Source organism: Nannospalax galili, unplaced genomic scaffold (genome assembly GCF_000622305.1).
Source record: "Nannospalax galili isolate Female #2095 unplaced genomic scaffold, S.galili_v1.0 scaffold5, whole genome shotgun sequence".
NCBI lineage: Eukaryota > Metazoa > Chordata > Mammalia > Rodentia > Spalacidae > Nannospalax > Nannospalax galili.
In genome coordinates, this window is record NW_008353126.1 from 2961154 (window position 1) to 2977927 (window position 16774).

General features: G+C 40.7%; 1 protein-coding gene across 10 annotated transcripts in view; it reads left to right on the forward strand.

The window, feature by feature from the left end:
• The window catches only part of Clcc1 (chloride channel CLIC like 1), a 31867-nt gene that overhangs the window by 14007 nt on the left and 1086 nt on the right, over positions 1-16774 (forward strand). For 8 of the 10 annotated variants that reach the window (XM_008850420.3, XM_017802540.2, XM_029554690.1 and 5 more), the window contains 7 exons: positions 2968-3189; positions 3778-3918; positions 8027-8120; positions 10430-10527; positions 10823-10969; positions 12662-13003; positions 15189-15495. In XM_008850420.3, coding sequence (XP_008848642.1) covers positions 2968-3189; positions 3778-3918; positions 8027-8120; positions 10430-10527; positions 10823-10969; positions 12662-13003; positions 15189-15449 — 1305 coding nt within the window. In that variant the 3' untranslated portion in view covers positions 15450-15495. Of the gene's footprint in view, positions 1-2967; positions 3190-3777; positions 3919-8026; positions 8121-10429; positions 10528-10822; positions 10970-12661; positions 13004-15188; positions 16421-16774 lie in introns of those variants that run through there. The other 2 variants (XM_029554689.1, XM_029554697.1) reach the window with 2 other exon arrangements.

The window sequence follows — 16774 nt, forward strand, 5'->3', positions numbered from 1 at the left end:
GTTCAGTCCCTAGCACCCTATAAACTGGCTATGGGTGTGCATGCCTGTAATCTCAGCATTCAGGAGGTAGAAGGAGGAGGATTTGTTCAAACTAATCCTTGACTACATAGCAAGTTCATACTCAGTCTGGGATACATGAGTCCCTGTCTCAAAGAGGGTGGGTTTTGTTTGGGTTCATAGTTTTGGAAGTTCCAGTCTAAGATTGGATGGGCTGTTGATTTGAGTCTCTGGTAGGCATGTTGGATACTAATGGCTGGAACAAAAAGTTTGCTTCATGGCTGGGAAGGAGGAAGTGGCTATTGTCCCACAACTCCTCAGTGGCATACCCAGACTTCTTCCGACTAAGTCCCACCTAAGGTTCAACCACATCCCTGGAGAGCTACCCTGGGCACTAAACACTTAGTACATGGACCTTTGGGAGACATTCAAATCCAAACTATAGAACCTGGATATGCTGGCACATACCTATAATCCCAGTGCTCAGGAGGTTGAAGCAGGAGGGTCATTTGTTTGAGGCCACTTTGGGCTATACAGTAAGACTCAAAAAATCAAACTAAAATCCAAATTATGTTGGGTGTGTGGTGCACGCCTTTAGTCCCAGCACTCAGGAGGCAGAGGCAGGAGGATATCTGTGAGTTCAAGGCCAGCCTGATCAACAGAGTGAGTTCAGGCCAGCCTGTGGCTACAGAGAGACCCTGTCTCAAAAAGATTTTACATATATATATATGCATATATATAAAGAGATATTTTATATTTCAAGGAAACCAAAACCCGTTTATATTTTTAAATAATTTTTATTTTTCTTACTTGAACTATTACAAATTTTACACTATCTGAAAATTTTATTGGCAAATAGAAACTCATAAATTGAGTAATCAAGATGCACAGTCTGCCCTCATTCTTTGCACTTTCAGTGTTTATGAACTTACCTGTTCACTAAAATTTGTTACTTCAAACTCAGTACTTGGTGGGTTTTTTGAATTCATATTTTAAAGTTTTGTGGTTTGAATGTGGGTACTAGCGATCTGAACTTGGGTCCTTATGCTTGCACAGCAAGCACTTTGCCACCGGAGCCATCTCAGCAGAGGTGTTTCTGTGGTCATTTTCTGACATGTGCAGAGTGGCAAAAGTTAGAGTTGCCTGATGCTCTGGGTCCTAGGCAAGGTGGAACAGACTCTGTCTTGTTTCATCTCTAATTCTGCAAACCCTTGTTATCTTTTCCTGCTGTTCAGTGTGACCTATTTAGTGCTACATTTTTCACACTGAGGGAGGGGTAATTTCATTATTTAAAATGTCTCCCAAGGAGGGGTCGGAGAGATGGCTCAGCAGTTAAGAACACTGACTGTTCTTGCAGAAGACTTGGGTTTGAATCCCAGAACATGGCAGCTAACAACTGTCCATAACTCCAGTTCCAGGGGATCCAACAGCCTCTTCCATCTTCTGTGGGCATTGCATGACATGGGTGTACTTACATATTTGCAGGCAATACACACATACACATAAAAAAATAAAAATAATTAAATTTTAAAAAAATGTAGTGTCTCTTAAGGAACTGGAGAGATGGCTCAGCAGTTAAGAGCACTGGATCCTCTTAAAATATTGTTTTAAATATTTTATTTTATGTGTGTGTGTGTATTGCCCACATGTAGGAAGTGTACTCGTGTTGTGCAATGCCCGTGGAGGACAGAAGAGGCTGTCAGATCCCCTGGACCTGGAGTTATGGACAGTGGTTAGCTGCCATGTGGGTGCTGGGATTCGAAGAACAGCCAGTCTTCTCTAAGAACAGCCAGTATTCTTAACCGCTGAGCCATCTCTCCAGCCCCACTGGATGCTCTTTTAGAGGACCTGTGTTCAGTTCCCAGCATCTATATGGTAGCTAACCACTCTGTAATTCCAGTTCCAGGGTAGCTAACATCCACTTTTGGCCTCCATGGATTTGCACACACGTGATTCACTAACATTCAGGCAAAACAGTCATACACATGAAATTTTATTTTTATTTTTATTTTATGTGTACAAGTGTATTGTCTGCATGTGTGTAAGTGTACCTGTGTTGTGCAGTGCCTTAGGGGGTCAGAAGAGGACCTGGATCCCCTGGAGCTGGAGTTAGAGACAGTTGTTAGCTGCCATGTGGGTGCTGGGAATCAAACCTAGGTCCTCTGCAAGAGCAGCCAGTGCTTTTAACCATTGGGCCATCTCTTCAGTCTCAACACACAAAAATTTTAAAAAGTAAATAAAATGTCTCCCAAGTGTGAAGTCCTGCCTTTTGTCCCTAAAGTGCAAGAAACCTAAGATGTGCCTTATAGAAAAAAATACAAGTAAATTAAGCTTCATCCAGGCATGGATTATAGAACTGTTGGCTGTGTTCCATTGTAATGAATCAGTAATATGTAATAAGGTATTACAGAAACAAAATTATATATTGATCAATTGAAAAAAATATTAGCCTTAGGGATTCATAGGCACCTGTGTTCTCTGTGGAATGTGCTGCAGCAGTTGCCCAAGGTGGTGTTTGAGGTGGCTTTGTAGAACCTATATACTTCACATAGTGAGAATCAACCACTTTACTGACGTTTACAGTACCTTTCTTACATGGAGTTCTACAGTTTTTTTGTTTTTCACATGTACTTGGTTTTCATGTTAGCCTTTGAAGACAAGTGCATATTGTACTTACGAAATATTGCAAACTAATTAATTTTTGTGGTGGTGGTACCAGAATTATTTACACATTATTATATTTAGTTTCAAATTAGCTTTTTTCCCCTCTTAAATAAAATTTTTTTGAGACAGGATTTCAGTATGTGGCCCAGACTGACCTTGAACTTACAGTTCTCTGCATTAGCCTCTCGAGTGATAGGGTTGCAGGTGTGTTACCACTGTCTGTGGCCCAAATTGGTTTTAATGTTTTATTAACTAGTATAATCGTTAAACGTTTTTTCTTTTGTTTGTCTTTTGGTAAATATGCAGCCTGATGAAAACAAAGTTGATATGCATTATGATGCTGAGATTATTCTTAAAAGACAGACCTTATTAGAGATACAGAAGTTCCTCAGTGGAGAAGAATGGAAACCAGGAGCCTTGGATGAGGCACTAAGTGATATTTTAATTAATTTTAAACGTCATGATTTTGAAGCATGGAAGTGGCGATTTGAAGATTCCTTTGGAGTGGATCCATATAATATGTTGATGGTAAGATGACATGAGGGTGACATGGTTAAGTTTCCCTTTCAAAGAATACTTTCAAAATGACACCATAGTTAAGAACCTGTATTCCCAGCACTCGGGAGGCAGAGGCAGGTGGATCTCTGTGAGATCAAGGCCAGCTTGGTCTACATAAGGAGTTTCAGGCCAGCCTGTGGCTACAGGAAGACCCTGTCTCAAAAAGACTTTAAAAAAAAACAAAAAAACCAAAAACCCAAATCCCTGTATTCATCACTCATTACAGTGATGAATAAGAAGTGAAATTATACAAATAATTTTGTGTACTTGAATCATTTTTTAAAGCTTTTTAAAAAGTATGTTTATTTGTGGGTGTGGGTATGTGCATGCGTATGTGTGTATGCACAGGTCAGAAGACAGCTTGAGGAGTTGGTCCTCTCTTTCCTTTCCACCATGTGGATCCTGAGGATCAAACTCCAGTTGACAAGCTTGGTGGCGAGTCTCTCCTAGCTGTCTCTCCTGTCCTTGAGTTGAGTTCTTCTGTCTTTACTGACCCTTGTTGCTTTTCAGTGGGAAGACAGCTTGACAACCACTCTGATTTCCACTTCTGTTTCTCAGGTCCTCTTGTGTCTGCTGTGCATTGTGGTATTGGTAGCTACTGAGCTGTGGACACATGTTCGCTGGTATACCCAGATGAAACGTGTTTTTATCATCAGTTTTCTCTTCAGTTTGGGATGGAATTGGATATATCTATATAAGGTATTAAATAAGTGATTTTTTTTTTCAGAAGTGATGGCTCAGTGGTTAAGAACACTGGTTCTTAACCAGCTAACTGTCTGTAACTCCAGTCCCAGGGGATCCGACAGCCTATTCTGACCTCCACAGGCATTGCACGACACAGGTGCACTTACCTACATGCAGGCAATACATGCATACACATAAATAAAAATAATAAATAAATTAAAAAAAAAATTGCCGGGCATGGTGGCGCACACCTTTAATCCCAGCACTTGGGAGGCAGAGGCAGGCAGATCTCTGTGAGTTCGCGGCCAGCCTGGTCTATATAGCAAGTTCCAGGTCAGCTGGGGCTACAGGGAGACCCTGTCTCAAAAAAGACCAAAAAAAAAAATTAATTAAAAAAAATTAAATTCATGCCAGGTGTGGTTGCGCACACTTTTGAGTCCAGCATTTGGAGGCAGAGGCAGGTGGATCTCTGAGTTCAAGGCCAGCCTGGTTTACATAGTGAGTTCCAGGCCTGCTGGGGCTACAGAGAGACCCAATCTCAAAAAAGACCAAAAAAATTAATAATAACAGGAGTCTACAGAAATCTTGCTTCAGATGTGGTTGAAGGCAGTGATTAGATGTGGCCAACACTAGGAATAATTAAATTGGTAATTGTTGGCCATATGTGATTTGGGGGTCCTTGATCAGTTACTAAGGAAAGGCACATGTATAATTTCTACACCCTGGGCTAGCCTCTAGAAAAACAAGTCAGCAGAGCTAATTGGACATGTTGCAAAACTCATTTGGGGATGGCCTTTTGTTCTTTGTTCAAAATGACACCAAAATAATGATAGAAAATCGTATCTTTAAAACTTAGGCTTTTTGAATACAAAAGATAGGTATGATCATTGTAAAGAATTTAGAAAACAGAAAGATACAGATCAATTAATTTTTTTTTTTTTTTTGGTCTTTTTTGAGACAGGTCTCCCTGTAGCCCCAGCTGTCCTGGAACTCACTATGTAGACCAGGCTGGCCTTGAACTCACAGAGATCCACCTGCCTCTGCCTCCTGAGTGCTGGGATTAAAGGTGTGTGCCACCATGCCTGGCTTGATCAATTAATTTTTAAAACTTATCTATAGTTATATTACCAGTGACTAATCACTACTGACATTTAAAAAATATTTTATTATTTTAATGTTATGTGTATGAGTGTAATGCCTGCATGTAGGCAGGTGCACCTGTGTCATGCAGTGCCCCAGGAGGTCAGAAGATGGCGTCAGATCCCCTGGAACTGGAGTTATGGACAGCTGTTAGCCGCCATGTGGGTGCTGGGAATCGAACCCAGGTCCTCTGTGGGTACTGGGAATTGAACCCAGGTCCTCTGCAAGAGCAGCCAATGCTCTTAACTGCTGAGCTGTCTCTCCAGCCCCACTACTGACATTTTTAAGGGATCTTTTTTTTCTAATTTTTTTTCTAAGTTTTAATTATCTTAAAAATGCTTACAGCGGGGGCTGGAGAGATGGCACAGCAGTTAAGAGCACTGACTGCTCTTGCAGAGGACCCAGGTTTGATTCCCAGCACACATGATGACTAACAACTGTTCATAACTCCAGTTCCAGGAGATCTGACACCTTCTAACCTCCTTGGGCATTGCATGACAGGGGTGCACTTACATACATGCAGGTAATATACTCATACACATAAAAGTAAAATGCCTACAGTTTAACTGGTAGAAATTTAAATTAAAATATTTTGTTTTCATTAGAATAGTATAGCATTAAGGGAAATTTTAATTTAGGTCTTCCTGACAAGGGTGACTCAAGGATCTTCAGTGGGTTTATCTAATTGAATTGTAATAGTTCCTTTATTTTTTCCTTTGATTTTTGTGATATCTAAAACAAATCACTTACACATTAAATACATAGGTTCTGGGTGGAAGGAAAGTTTCTTGGTTGAGTGTTATTGCCTCAGTGATTTCTCCTCAGAATTTGGTTTATAAAAGCTGTATAACTGTCACTACATTTCTGAAGAGGCTTGGTTCTGGAATTCCCCCTCTGCATAGATACCAAAATCTACATATGCTTAAACCCTTCTATATGATATGTAGTGCTTGCATATAAGTTTTGAAAACCCTGTCATATACTTCAAATCATCTCTGGGATCACTTTTTATACCTAATACAGTGTCAGTGTTGTGTAAATAGTTGTTGAGGAATCAAAGTCTATATACATTTAATACCTAGCAGTTTCATGTGGTTGGATGCAGAATTGAGATATTGAGGACCTACTATATTATCTTTCCATTAATCATTTGATAAAGCCCATCCAGAGCAAAACACCATGTTATCATGAACTAGAAAAGAACTTGAAATGTTGTTTATATTTTTGGGCACAGCAGAAACATTTGAATACTTTTTTTCTTTTATTTTTTAATTTATTTTATTTTTGGAAAATCTGAACAAGTTTATTGGGCTTGCTAACAGAGTATAGGGTGGGGATTTATTTACAGAAGAGTGGGTGCCCCTCCCCATTTATGGCTGTGCTGGAAAGTCCACACTCAAGTATAGATCCTGTGGCTTCCCAAAAGCAGCACAAAATGGCAAGAGAGGTGCCTTGTGGCATTCTTGGCTTATATATCCTTAGCCCCTCCCCCACATGCAGCTAAGGTCGATTGATTGGGTGGGAGGGGTAACGGACTCCCTCATTGATTTCTTGATAAGTGTGGGAAGGGGGTGTGACTATAGCTTGCTGGCATGGTGGTCAAAGGACACTTCCAGGTAACACTCCACCTCTTCCTCCAGCTCTTTCATTCTTTTTGCCAACCTCTTCCTCAAAAGCCCCTGAGCCTTGGAGGGGGTGATAGGTGTGGATGATCTTCCTCTTATTGTGTCAAGGCACTGAACTTTCGGGTCTCTGCATCATCTGTTGGCTCATTTCAGTGGGATTCTGTCTACTATAAAAACATAAACAGTAAGAAGCAAGAGTATCTAACAATGGCTGCTATAACTTAACCTATGGGTGTCAACACAAATGCTTGGATGGTACTTTAGCAGGTGCATCACATCTGTCTAACAAAACAATTTCGGTGGCTTCCCCGCTGGGGCCTGTATCCTTCCCTGCCACAGGGGATTGGTCTGGTCTAATTGAAAATTTCCTGGTTGTACATGCACTAGACACGCCACTATTGCACCAGCAGGAACATCTTGTTTGGCATATTGATAGTGTAGCACTAGGGGTCTGTTATTGAGCAGAATTATAGGGGACAGGTCTCTTCCAGCCATCTGCATATCACCTTCTGGCACTATGAAAGCCACCCATCCAGTGGCAGGGAGTTTCCAGCTTAGTCCAAGCTTGATTTCTCCCTCTCCTGAGCTCACATCATGCAGTTTCTTCAGCAATAGGGTTTTACTGTCCACTTCCAAAAATAATATTTTTTAGAATATTTTCCTTCATCATAATTATGTACAAAGATGGCAAGGGGCTATTGTAGTTAGTTCTTTAGCTGTTTTTTGTTTGGTTGGTTGGTTTGGGTTAGTTTTTATTTTTGTTTTTTCATTAAGTCTGCTTTTCTGGCCGCGTGTGGTAATGCACACCTGTAATTTCAACACTTGGGAGCTGGCAGCAGGAGGATCAGGAGTTTAGGGTTATCTTCAACTACATAGTGAGGCCAATCTGGGCTATATGAGACTTTTTCTCAGAAAACCAAGAAAAAAAAAACTTTTCTGTGAGCTGAAAACAACTTGTCTTTAAAAATAATGTAGTGTTTTGTGTTTGGGTTTTTTTTTTTTTTTAGTTTTTAAAAAATTTAAAAAACTTTTATTTTTATGTGCATGAGTGTTATGCCTGCATGTAAGTGCATCCTTGTTGTGCAGTATCTGTAGAGGACAGAAGAGGTCAGCAGATTCCCTGGAACTGGAGTTACAGACAGTTGTTAGCCACCATGTGGATGCTGGGATTTGAACCCAGGTCTTCTGCCAGAACAGTGGTCTTAACCACTGAGCCATATCTCCAGCCCCTAGTTAAAAAAATTTGAAACTCATGCCTGGATAAATGGTAAAGACAACTTTGAAGTGAGGTTTGGTGGATGTGTAAGCAGAGCCTTCACTGTCAGCATTCCTTCATGGTCCCTTTCTTTGTTGCTCAGCTAGCCTTTGCTCAGCATCAGGCCAACATTGCCAAGATGGAGCAAGTCAGCAATGTGTGTGTTGAGAAAATGGATTGGACTGGAAGTCTCTGGGGTAAGATATTTTTTCATTCATCATTACTGTAAATAGAATTTTTTTTTTTTGGTCTTTTTGAGACGGTCTCCCTGTAGCCCCAGCTGTCCTGGAACTCACTATGTAGAACAGGCTGGCCTTGAACTCACAGAGATCCGCCTGCCTCTGCCTCCAGAGTGCTGTGATTAAAGGTGTGCACCACCATGCCCAGCTTGTAAATAGAATTTCTGAGAACCAGAAAGACACCTTTAATCACAAAATGATGAAATGCCAGAAGAGCTCTCCACGGCTGAATCTTTAACATGTGAAGAATATGAAGTGGGTGGGAGTGAGGAGGGTGGCATCATAGCCAGCTGCTTAAGAGGCTGAGGCAAGATCATAAACTTGAGCTCAGCTCAACAATTTTACAAGACTGTCCCAAAATAAAAAAGGCTGGGGATGTAACTCAGTGGTAGAGTACTTGCCCACCATATGAAATTCCCCAAGTTTGATCCCCTTGTACTGCCAAAAAGCCAAGCCAAACCAACCAAACAAAACAACCTACAAGATAAGTTTAAAATTTGTTACTCACTGAACTCACCTGAAGTCACAGGGAAGAGACAGCAGATGTGTGTGCTGATTCTGATGTCAGTCCTCCATTATACTAAGGGATCCGAGGCTCCCTTCTTTACTTAGTCCTTGCATTTTCTAGCAGAAGTTTTCTAAAAGTGAGTGAATGGATATGTAAATTAATACCCATCTTAGTTTTAATTTTCTTAGTTGACAGAATACTGTAGTTTTTAAAAAAATATTTATTTTTATTTGTACAAGTGCATTGCTTGAATGTATGTATATGTGTACACTGTGTCATGCAGTGCCACGGAGATCAGAAGAGGGCATCGGATTCTCCTGGAACTGAGTTAAGGATGGCTCATAGCTGCCATGTGGGTGCTAGGACTCAAACCCCGGTCCTCTGCAAGAATAGTCAGTGCTCTTAACCGCTGAGCCATCTCTCCAGCCCTAATACTCATAGTTTTTTTTTTTTAATGAAGTGTTTGTTTTTTATCTTTCCAGATTGTGTAAAAATTCTCAATAGTGTTGCTACTTGCAACTGTGTCTAGCACTCAAATGGTTTAATGTTCAAAGGCACTTTATAAATGTTGAGTCTGTAATGACTGACAGAGAATAGATTTTCAGGAGATTTTTACAAGTAGGTCCAGAATTAATGTTTTTTTTGTTTGTTTTTTTTTTTTCTTTTCGAGACAGGATCTCCCTGTAGTCCCAGCTGGCCTAGAACTTGCAACGTAGACCAGGCTGGCCTCAAACTCAAAAAGATCTGCCTGCCTCTGCCTCCCAAGTGCTAGAACTAAAGGTGTGTACCACCATGCCCGGCCTCAGAATTAACTTTTTTGTTGTTGTTTTGAAAGCTAAACCAATTGAGTTTGGGTTATTGACTTCAGGAGACATGTCTTTTCTAGTGCAGGCTAGTTTCCGAATGTGCAGAAGACTAGTTTAGAAAAATTGGGAGAATACTCTGTTCTCTTTTGTCAGAACTTTTAAAAATAAAATTGAGATAATTATAGATTTGTAGGTATTTCCCCCAATTGTAACACCTTTACAACTATGATAGTGCACTATCAGAGCCAGGAGGATATTAACCAACTCACTAGTCTCATTCAGATTTCTTCAGTTTTACTTGTGTTCATCTGTGTATAAAGAACGGCTTGTAGGGGCTGGAAAGATGGTTTAGCTGTTAAGAGCACTGGCTACCTGCCAGAGGACCCAGGTTCAGTTCCTCAGCATCTACATGGTGGCTGACACCAGCTGTAACTCCATTTCCAGGAGATCTGACACCCTCTTCTGGCCTTCATGGGCATTGCACAACACAGGTGCACCTTACATACGCGCAGGCAATACACTCATAAAATAAAAATAATAAATAAAAAATTAAAACCTTTTTGTAATTACCTTTTGGAAATCTTTATAAGCATTTTTTGTATCCAGAAGATTTGTCTAAGATTTTGAAAATATGATTTTGGACAAGACATGAAAAATCTAACATTACCAAGAGTCTACTTAAAATGTAAAACATGCTGGGAGTGGTGGCACACACCTTTAATCCCAGCAGAGGCAGAGGCAGGCGGATCTCTGTGAGTTCAAGGCCAGTCTGGTCTACATAGTGAGTTCTAGGACAGCTAGGGCTACAGAGAGACCCTGTCTCAAAAAGACCAAAAAAAAAAGTAAAACATTCAAAAGGGTGGGGCAAGGATGGTCAAAATGAAAATATCTTATTTGTGAAAGAAAGAAATGCAACCTTTTTTGATTCAGTGTTTTGTCTGTTTTCTAAATAGAATGGCTTAGAAGTACATGGACTATGAAGGACGACCAATGCCAAAAGTACTATGAGCTCTTATTAGTCAACCCTATTTGGTTGGTTCCACCAACAAAGGTATAGAATATATTTTGTAAAACTTACAGTGTGTGAAAAATTCCTTGTATTTATAAAAGATTGATAGTGCTTTTTGAGGTTTGCTTTACTAATAATAAACCTTTGTCCTAGAAAAAGATACTTCACTTATACCATGATTTTCATATTTAAAGTGACATATCAGTGGGTGTCATGGCACACACCTGTAATCCTGGGACGTGGGGGGCAGAGGTGGGAGGCTAGAGAGTTCAAGCCTTTGTTTCTGTGTGTCTTAGTCCTTGAAGAAAATGTTAAGCAGGTTTGATCTTTGTTTTAGGCACTGGCAGTTACATTCACTAACTTTGTAACAGAGCCATTGAAGCACGTTGGAAAAGGAACGGGTGAATTTATTAAAGCGCTCATGAAGGAGATCCCTGTGTTACTTCAGATTCCTGTCTTGGTGATTATGGCATTGGCTGTCCTGGTGAGTATACTAGCATTACTGGATGCGATAAGATTTAAAAAGGCACTTCTACAATTATCAGACTTCTTTGATGTAAATCAAATTAGACTAAGAGCATCATGCTCAGGTATAAAGTAATTGTTAATTGAGATTTATTCATGTGTATACACCTATTCTGATTACAAGTAGTTCTTTTGTTTGTAGGTATCATAGCAATGATTTAGAAAAGAATTTTTGTTTTTTAATTTTTAGTTTTTATGTGTATGAGTGTATTGCCTGTATGTACGTGAGTGTACCCATGTCGTGTAGTGCCTCGGAGGTCAGAAGAGGGCTTCAGATTCCCCTAGAACTGGAGTTAAGGACGATTCGTAGCCGCCATGTAGGTGCTGGGAATTGAACCCGGGTCCTGTGCAAGAGCAGTCAGTGTTCTTAACCGCTGAGCCATCTCTCCGGCCCCTAATTTGTTTTTTAAACTTAGTGAATACATGGGAAATTAGTTGGTTATTTCCTCTTTGAAGAAAATAGGCCTTCTTATTCCAGTCTGAGTTCTGCAGCACTGAGAAGGGAAGTTAGGTTAAACAGAACAGAGATGGGTAGGGGAGGAGTGGGGGTGGGTACTGAGCAGCAGTCTGGGGCCTCCAAGAGTGGACACTGATTAAGAATATTACTTGAGGGGGCTGGAGAGATGGCTCAGCGGTTAAGAACAGTGTTCTTGCAGAAGACCCGGGTTCGAATCCCAGCACCTATATGGCAGCTAACAACTGTCTGGAACTCCAGTTCCAGGAGATCCTATGGCCACTTCTGTCCTCCATGGGCATTGCACAATGGTGGGTGCACTAACCTACATGCAGGCAATACACACATACACATAAAATAAAAACAAAAATTAAGAGTTTAAAAAAAAAAAAAGAATATTACTTGAGGGGCTGGAGAGATGGCTCAGTGGTTAAGAACACTTGCTGTTCTTCCAGAGGACCTGGGTTTGGTTCCCAGCACCCACATGGTGGCTAACCATCTGTAACTCCAGTTCCAGGGAATCCAACACCCTCTTCTGGCCTTTTCGGGCTTTGCACGACATGGGTGCACTTACATATGTGCAGGCAATACACTTGTACACATAAAATTAAAATAATAAATAAAAATATTACTCATCATTCTCTCATGCTCTCTTCAGCATTTTGTTGTTGATTTTTAGCCAGGACCTCCCCCACAAAGCACTTGCTGTATAAATCAAACAGTGAAGAACTTAGTTGTACTATGGTAATGTTACCCTAGGGACAGAGAATTACAGTGCTTTATGCCCTGTGAAGTTGTTCCTCTTTTGGTTTTGTCTTGCTGTGTGACTGACGACAGGAGTCAGTGGTTGAATGATTTTCAGCATTTGCCTTAGGTAATGAATATCAATATAGAAGCATGAGCAATTATCAGGCAGTTGACCTTTCTATTAAATTTCTAGGCTTCAGCCTTGCCTTGTTATATACTCAAAGTGTGTTGAGCTGATTGAAACCTTTACTTAATAGTTATTTAGTAAATATTATTGGCTACTCTGTCCAATACAGTCTTAAGAGGTTTTTAATTAAAAAGTGAAAATAACATTTTTACAACTGCAAATACTATTTGAAAATTTTGTTAGCATCCTGAATAAAAAAGCTCATAACGTTGTTATATGTCAGTCACTAAATCCTCAGGAAAATGTCTTTCTTTTCCTTACAGAGCTTCTGCTATGGTGCTGGAAAATCAGTTCACATGCTCAGACATTTAGGTGGTCCTGAGAGAGATCCTCCTCGGGCGCTTGAGCCAGGTGATCGAAGACGGCAGAAGGAAATTGACTATAGACTTCATGGCGGAGCAGGTGATGCAGATTTTTATTACAGTGGCCAGACTCGTTCCATTGAGCAAGACCCTTATGACAGAACACTTGAGTGTAAAAGAGATGTTTTGAGAAAGAGAGACGCTGGTTCGACATTTCAGACTGGCAACAAGAGCCCTGAAGTGCTCCGGGCATTTGATTTACCAGACACAGAGGCACGAGAGCATCCAGAAGTGGTACCCAGTGTAAGTCAGCAACTGTTTATTTTGCTGCCCATTCATCCTAGGCCCAAATGCTTCTTACAGAGCTTTTGATAGTTTTTATTCTTTTATCCTTTGTTAGTTGTGTCACTGTGATAGTCATCCTCTCTCCTCCTTTTTGGTCAGGTTAGTCCAACTTCCTCAGAAATAAAATGAGATTGACTTTTTATGTCAAACACCATTTAGCTGCATTTTTTCATTTTTAACAATAGAGGTTATTTCATATGACAGTTCACAGGAAGCTAATAAATGACCTAAATTGTCTGCCTTTAACAAGATCAGAGAGAAGGCCTCACTGAGGGCCTGGAGCACTAGGGGACTAGCAGTAGAGCTCTGAAGGCTCAGCCTTCATAGAGGGGGATCTTGGGGAGGAGCTTGGCCTTCCTGTCTATTAATAGGATTCCTATAGAAGAAAGTCTTTGATAGCATGGTTGGGTGGACTGGGCTTTTTACCTGTAATGAGTTCTTCACTATTGATAGGTATTTCTAAATATTTATTGGCAGTCCTAGGGATTGAACCCAGAGTCACACATGCTAGGCAGGCATCCTGTAGCTGAGCTACATTCCATAGCTTTAGTGTTGGTTTTCGTTTGCTTGTTTGTTTTGGTCTTAAATTTTTTTTGCTTTATTTTTTTATGTGTATCCATGTATTGTGTGCATGTATGCCAGTGCATTTGTGTTGTGCAATGCCCGTGGAAGACAAAAGAGGGCATTGGATGCCCTGGAAATGAAGTTAGGGAAGGTTGTTAGCTGCCACATTGGTGCTGGGATTCAAACCTGAGTCTTCTGCAAGAGCAGTCAGTGCTCTTAACTGCTGAGCCATCTCTCCAGCCCCAAGTTTTAATCTTTAAAAGACAGGGTCTCCCTGTAGCCCCAGCTCACCTGGAACTCACTATGTAGACTAGGCTCCATCTCCCAGAGATTCACCTGCCCCTGCCTCTGCCTCTGCCTGGAGCTTTAAAAGCATGCACCACCACACCCAGCTCATTATTGTTTTTTTTTTTTTTTTTGAGCTGAGGACTGAACCCAGGGCCTTAGGCTTGCTAGGCAAGTGCTCTAATCTCTACCACTGAGCTAAATCCCCAAATTGGTTTTTTTTTTTTTTTTTTTGACAGGGTTTCCTTATAGCCCCAACTGGTGTGGGACTCACTATATAAACCAGGCTGGCCTCAATCTCACAAAGATCCTCCTGCCTCTGCCTCTTGCATACTTGGATTAAAGGCATGTGTACCACCACAATGCCCAGCTCCACTATTGGTTTTTAAAAGGGGCATTTCCATTTCTGTTTGAAAAAGGAATTGGCATTGGCGTTTGGCAATGTGTGAGTTGCAATTATAAACCTTTAAGAAAGTTCTAAGTGCAAGAAATAGACCTTTTGCTCTGGATTCTTTTATAAATGCATCTTTCTAGAGAAGCTGAGGCTGCTCTTTCCAGGTTACTGATCACCTGCCACTCATTCCCAAAACTTTCCAATGATTTCCAACTTATTGGAGGGAAAGGCATTTACCAGAGTGGCCCAGGGGTGTCCCTCACCTGCCCTGTCCCCTATCTACCACCTCACTGGTCATCTCCTACTCTCCTCCCTGCTCGCTCTACCTTGGTGACAAGGGCATCTGACTGTTCCTTGGACTCAAGAGCCTTTTGGTTGTTCACTGTCTAGGAAGTTGTTCACCTTTATACCCTGAGGCTTTACTCACAGCATCGTAATTTAAATTGCAGTCTGATCTTACCCCACTTCCAGCATCCCCTTTGTTTTTCTGTGTACCCCTTAATTCAGATATGTCATACTCTTGTTTGCTGTTTGATTCTCTCCCAAACTCGTGTAAGTTTCTGTGGGAACAGTTTTTGTGTTTCGTTCCTATTGTATCTCCAGTACCTGGCATAATACATGTTCAATAAATATTTGTGGAATGATTCATTCTCCCCAGGCAGAAGAGTTAGGAATACTGGTGACCCCTTGTAAGCATCAATAGACCACCTGTGATACTCTCAAGTGTGCCTGTTCCTCCACGTATTGTTCTGAGGCCTGGTACTTAAATAATTATGATCTAGCACTAGAGCCAAGATTTTTAAATGTTTGGAGCTTGCTACAATAGATTTGTATAAGAATTTGGTGATTAATCTTTTACGTTATGTCAGATAGTTAAAAGTGTAATTCTGTATTTTATAGCATAAATCAGCCATTGTGAATACAGACCTCAAAGCAATTATTAGAACCCCAGGAGAAAGCACCCTGCTAGAACACAGCCAGTCTGCCAAGTCTGTTTCTGGCCAAGTGGTACCTGGGACTGTGGACGGCCCATCTACCATGGAGAAGGCCCAGCTGAAGACTGACTCTGAATGCAGCCCACAGGCAGGCGGGGCACACAGCCCAGGAGGAGCTGGAGCTGCCACAGGTGGGAAGGATCCTGTCAGCAGCCCTTGCGGCTGAAGGAACTTGGACACAGGCCACAGCTCTGAAGTCATCTTTGAATTTTGTAAAGTATACTCTTAACTCTTCATTCTTCCCTACAAGTTTACAAAGGTGCCAACTTAAATCACTAATAATTATACCAACCATCAGAATAAGCAAATACACACACATTTATATATATCAGCTTTCTTTTACTTTCACCTTCTCTTAGATGTTAAGATATAATGTTAATTTTGGAACAGGGTTTTGTAGAATTCACATTTGTAAATGAATACTATGGCAAATTACATTGTAGATAATTAAGGTGACTGACTAACAATGATGAAGAAATTTTGTTAACTGGCACTTAGAGGAACCAACTAATCAAAGTGTGTGTTAGCTAATGGAAGTCCTGTAATAGTTTACTAAGAATAATATTTTAGTTTTGAATTAGAATCAAAATATTCCCATTACAATGGGTACTTGAAAACATTCGTAAATGCAGTTCACCCCCTTATGCACTCTGGCATCTGATGTAGCCACAGAGTACATGTTACTAGTGTCGGTCCAACTCTGCTTCTAGGTAGGCCACCACAGAACAGTGTGACTTTGTGGTTACTGCGCCTGCTTCCTTATCATACACTTACTTTACGCCTCACTAAGACAGACCTGTAGACTGCCTGGTTCAGTCAATACCCTGACTTTGGGAATGGCTGTATTCTTTCTCAATAAAGTGCACAGGTTTTAGAAGATCTTTTCCCATGTTGATCAGAACCTAGCAGTTGATACTATTAGATATGACTAGCTTATATTATGGCAAGCCATATTGTCTTGGCTAGATAAAATTCTAATTTTTAGAGAGCTGTGGCTAGAGAACACTATGAGAAAACCAGAAACTGCAGATAGGTTGTCAAGCAACATTTTTTAAATCAACCAGAAACTGCAGATAGGTTGTCAAGCAACATTTTTTAAATCAACATATTTCTGATTTTAAAAAGCATTCTCTATTTTAAACCTTTAAAAAAGCAATTTATATATTTTGCACATGTTGCTAGTTAGCAGTGTTTACATGTATTCAGATATCCTTTGTCTTTTATTTATCTTTTTTTTTGGTCTTTTTGAGACAGGGTCTCCCTGTAGCCCCAGCTGTCCTGGAACTCACTATGTAGACCAGGCCGGCCTTGAACTCACTGAGATCCACCTGCCTCTGCCTTCCGAGTGCTGCTGCTGCCTCCCGGTGATATCCTTTGTTTTAACCATATCCACACTAGAAATTTTATGGAGCAGTCTTAGAAAAAAAAATACCACTCAAGCCAGGCGTGGTGGCTCACACCTTTAATCCCAGCACTCGGGAGGCAGAGGCA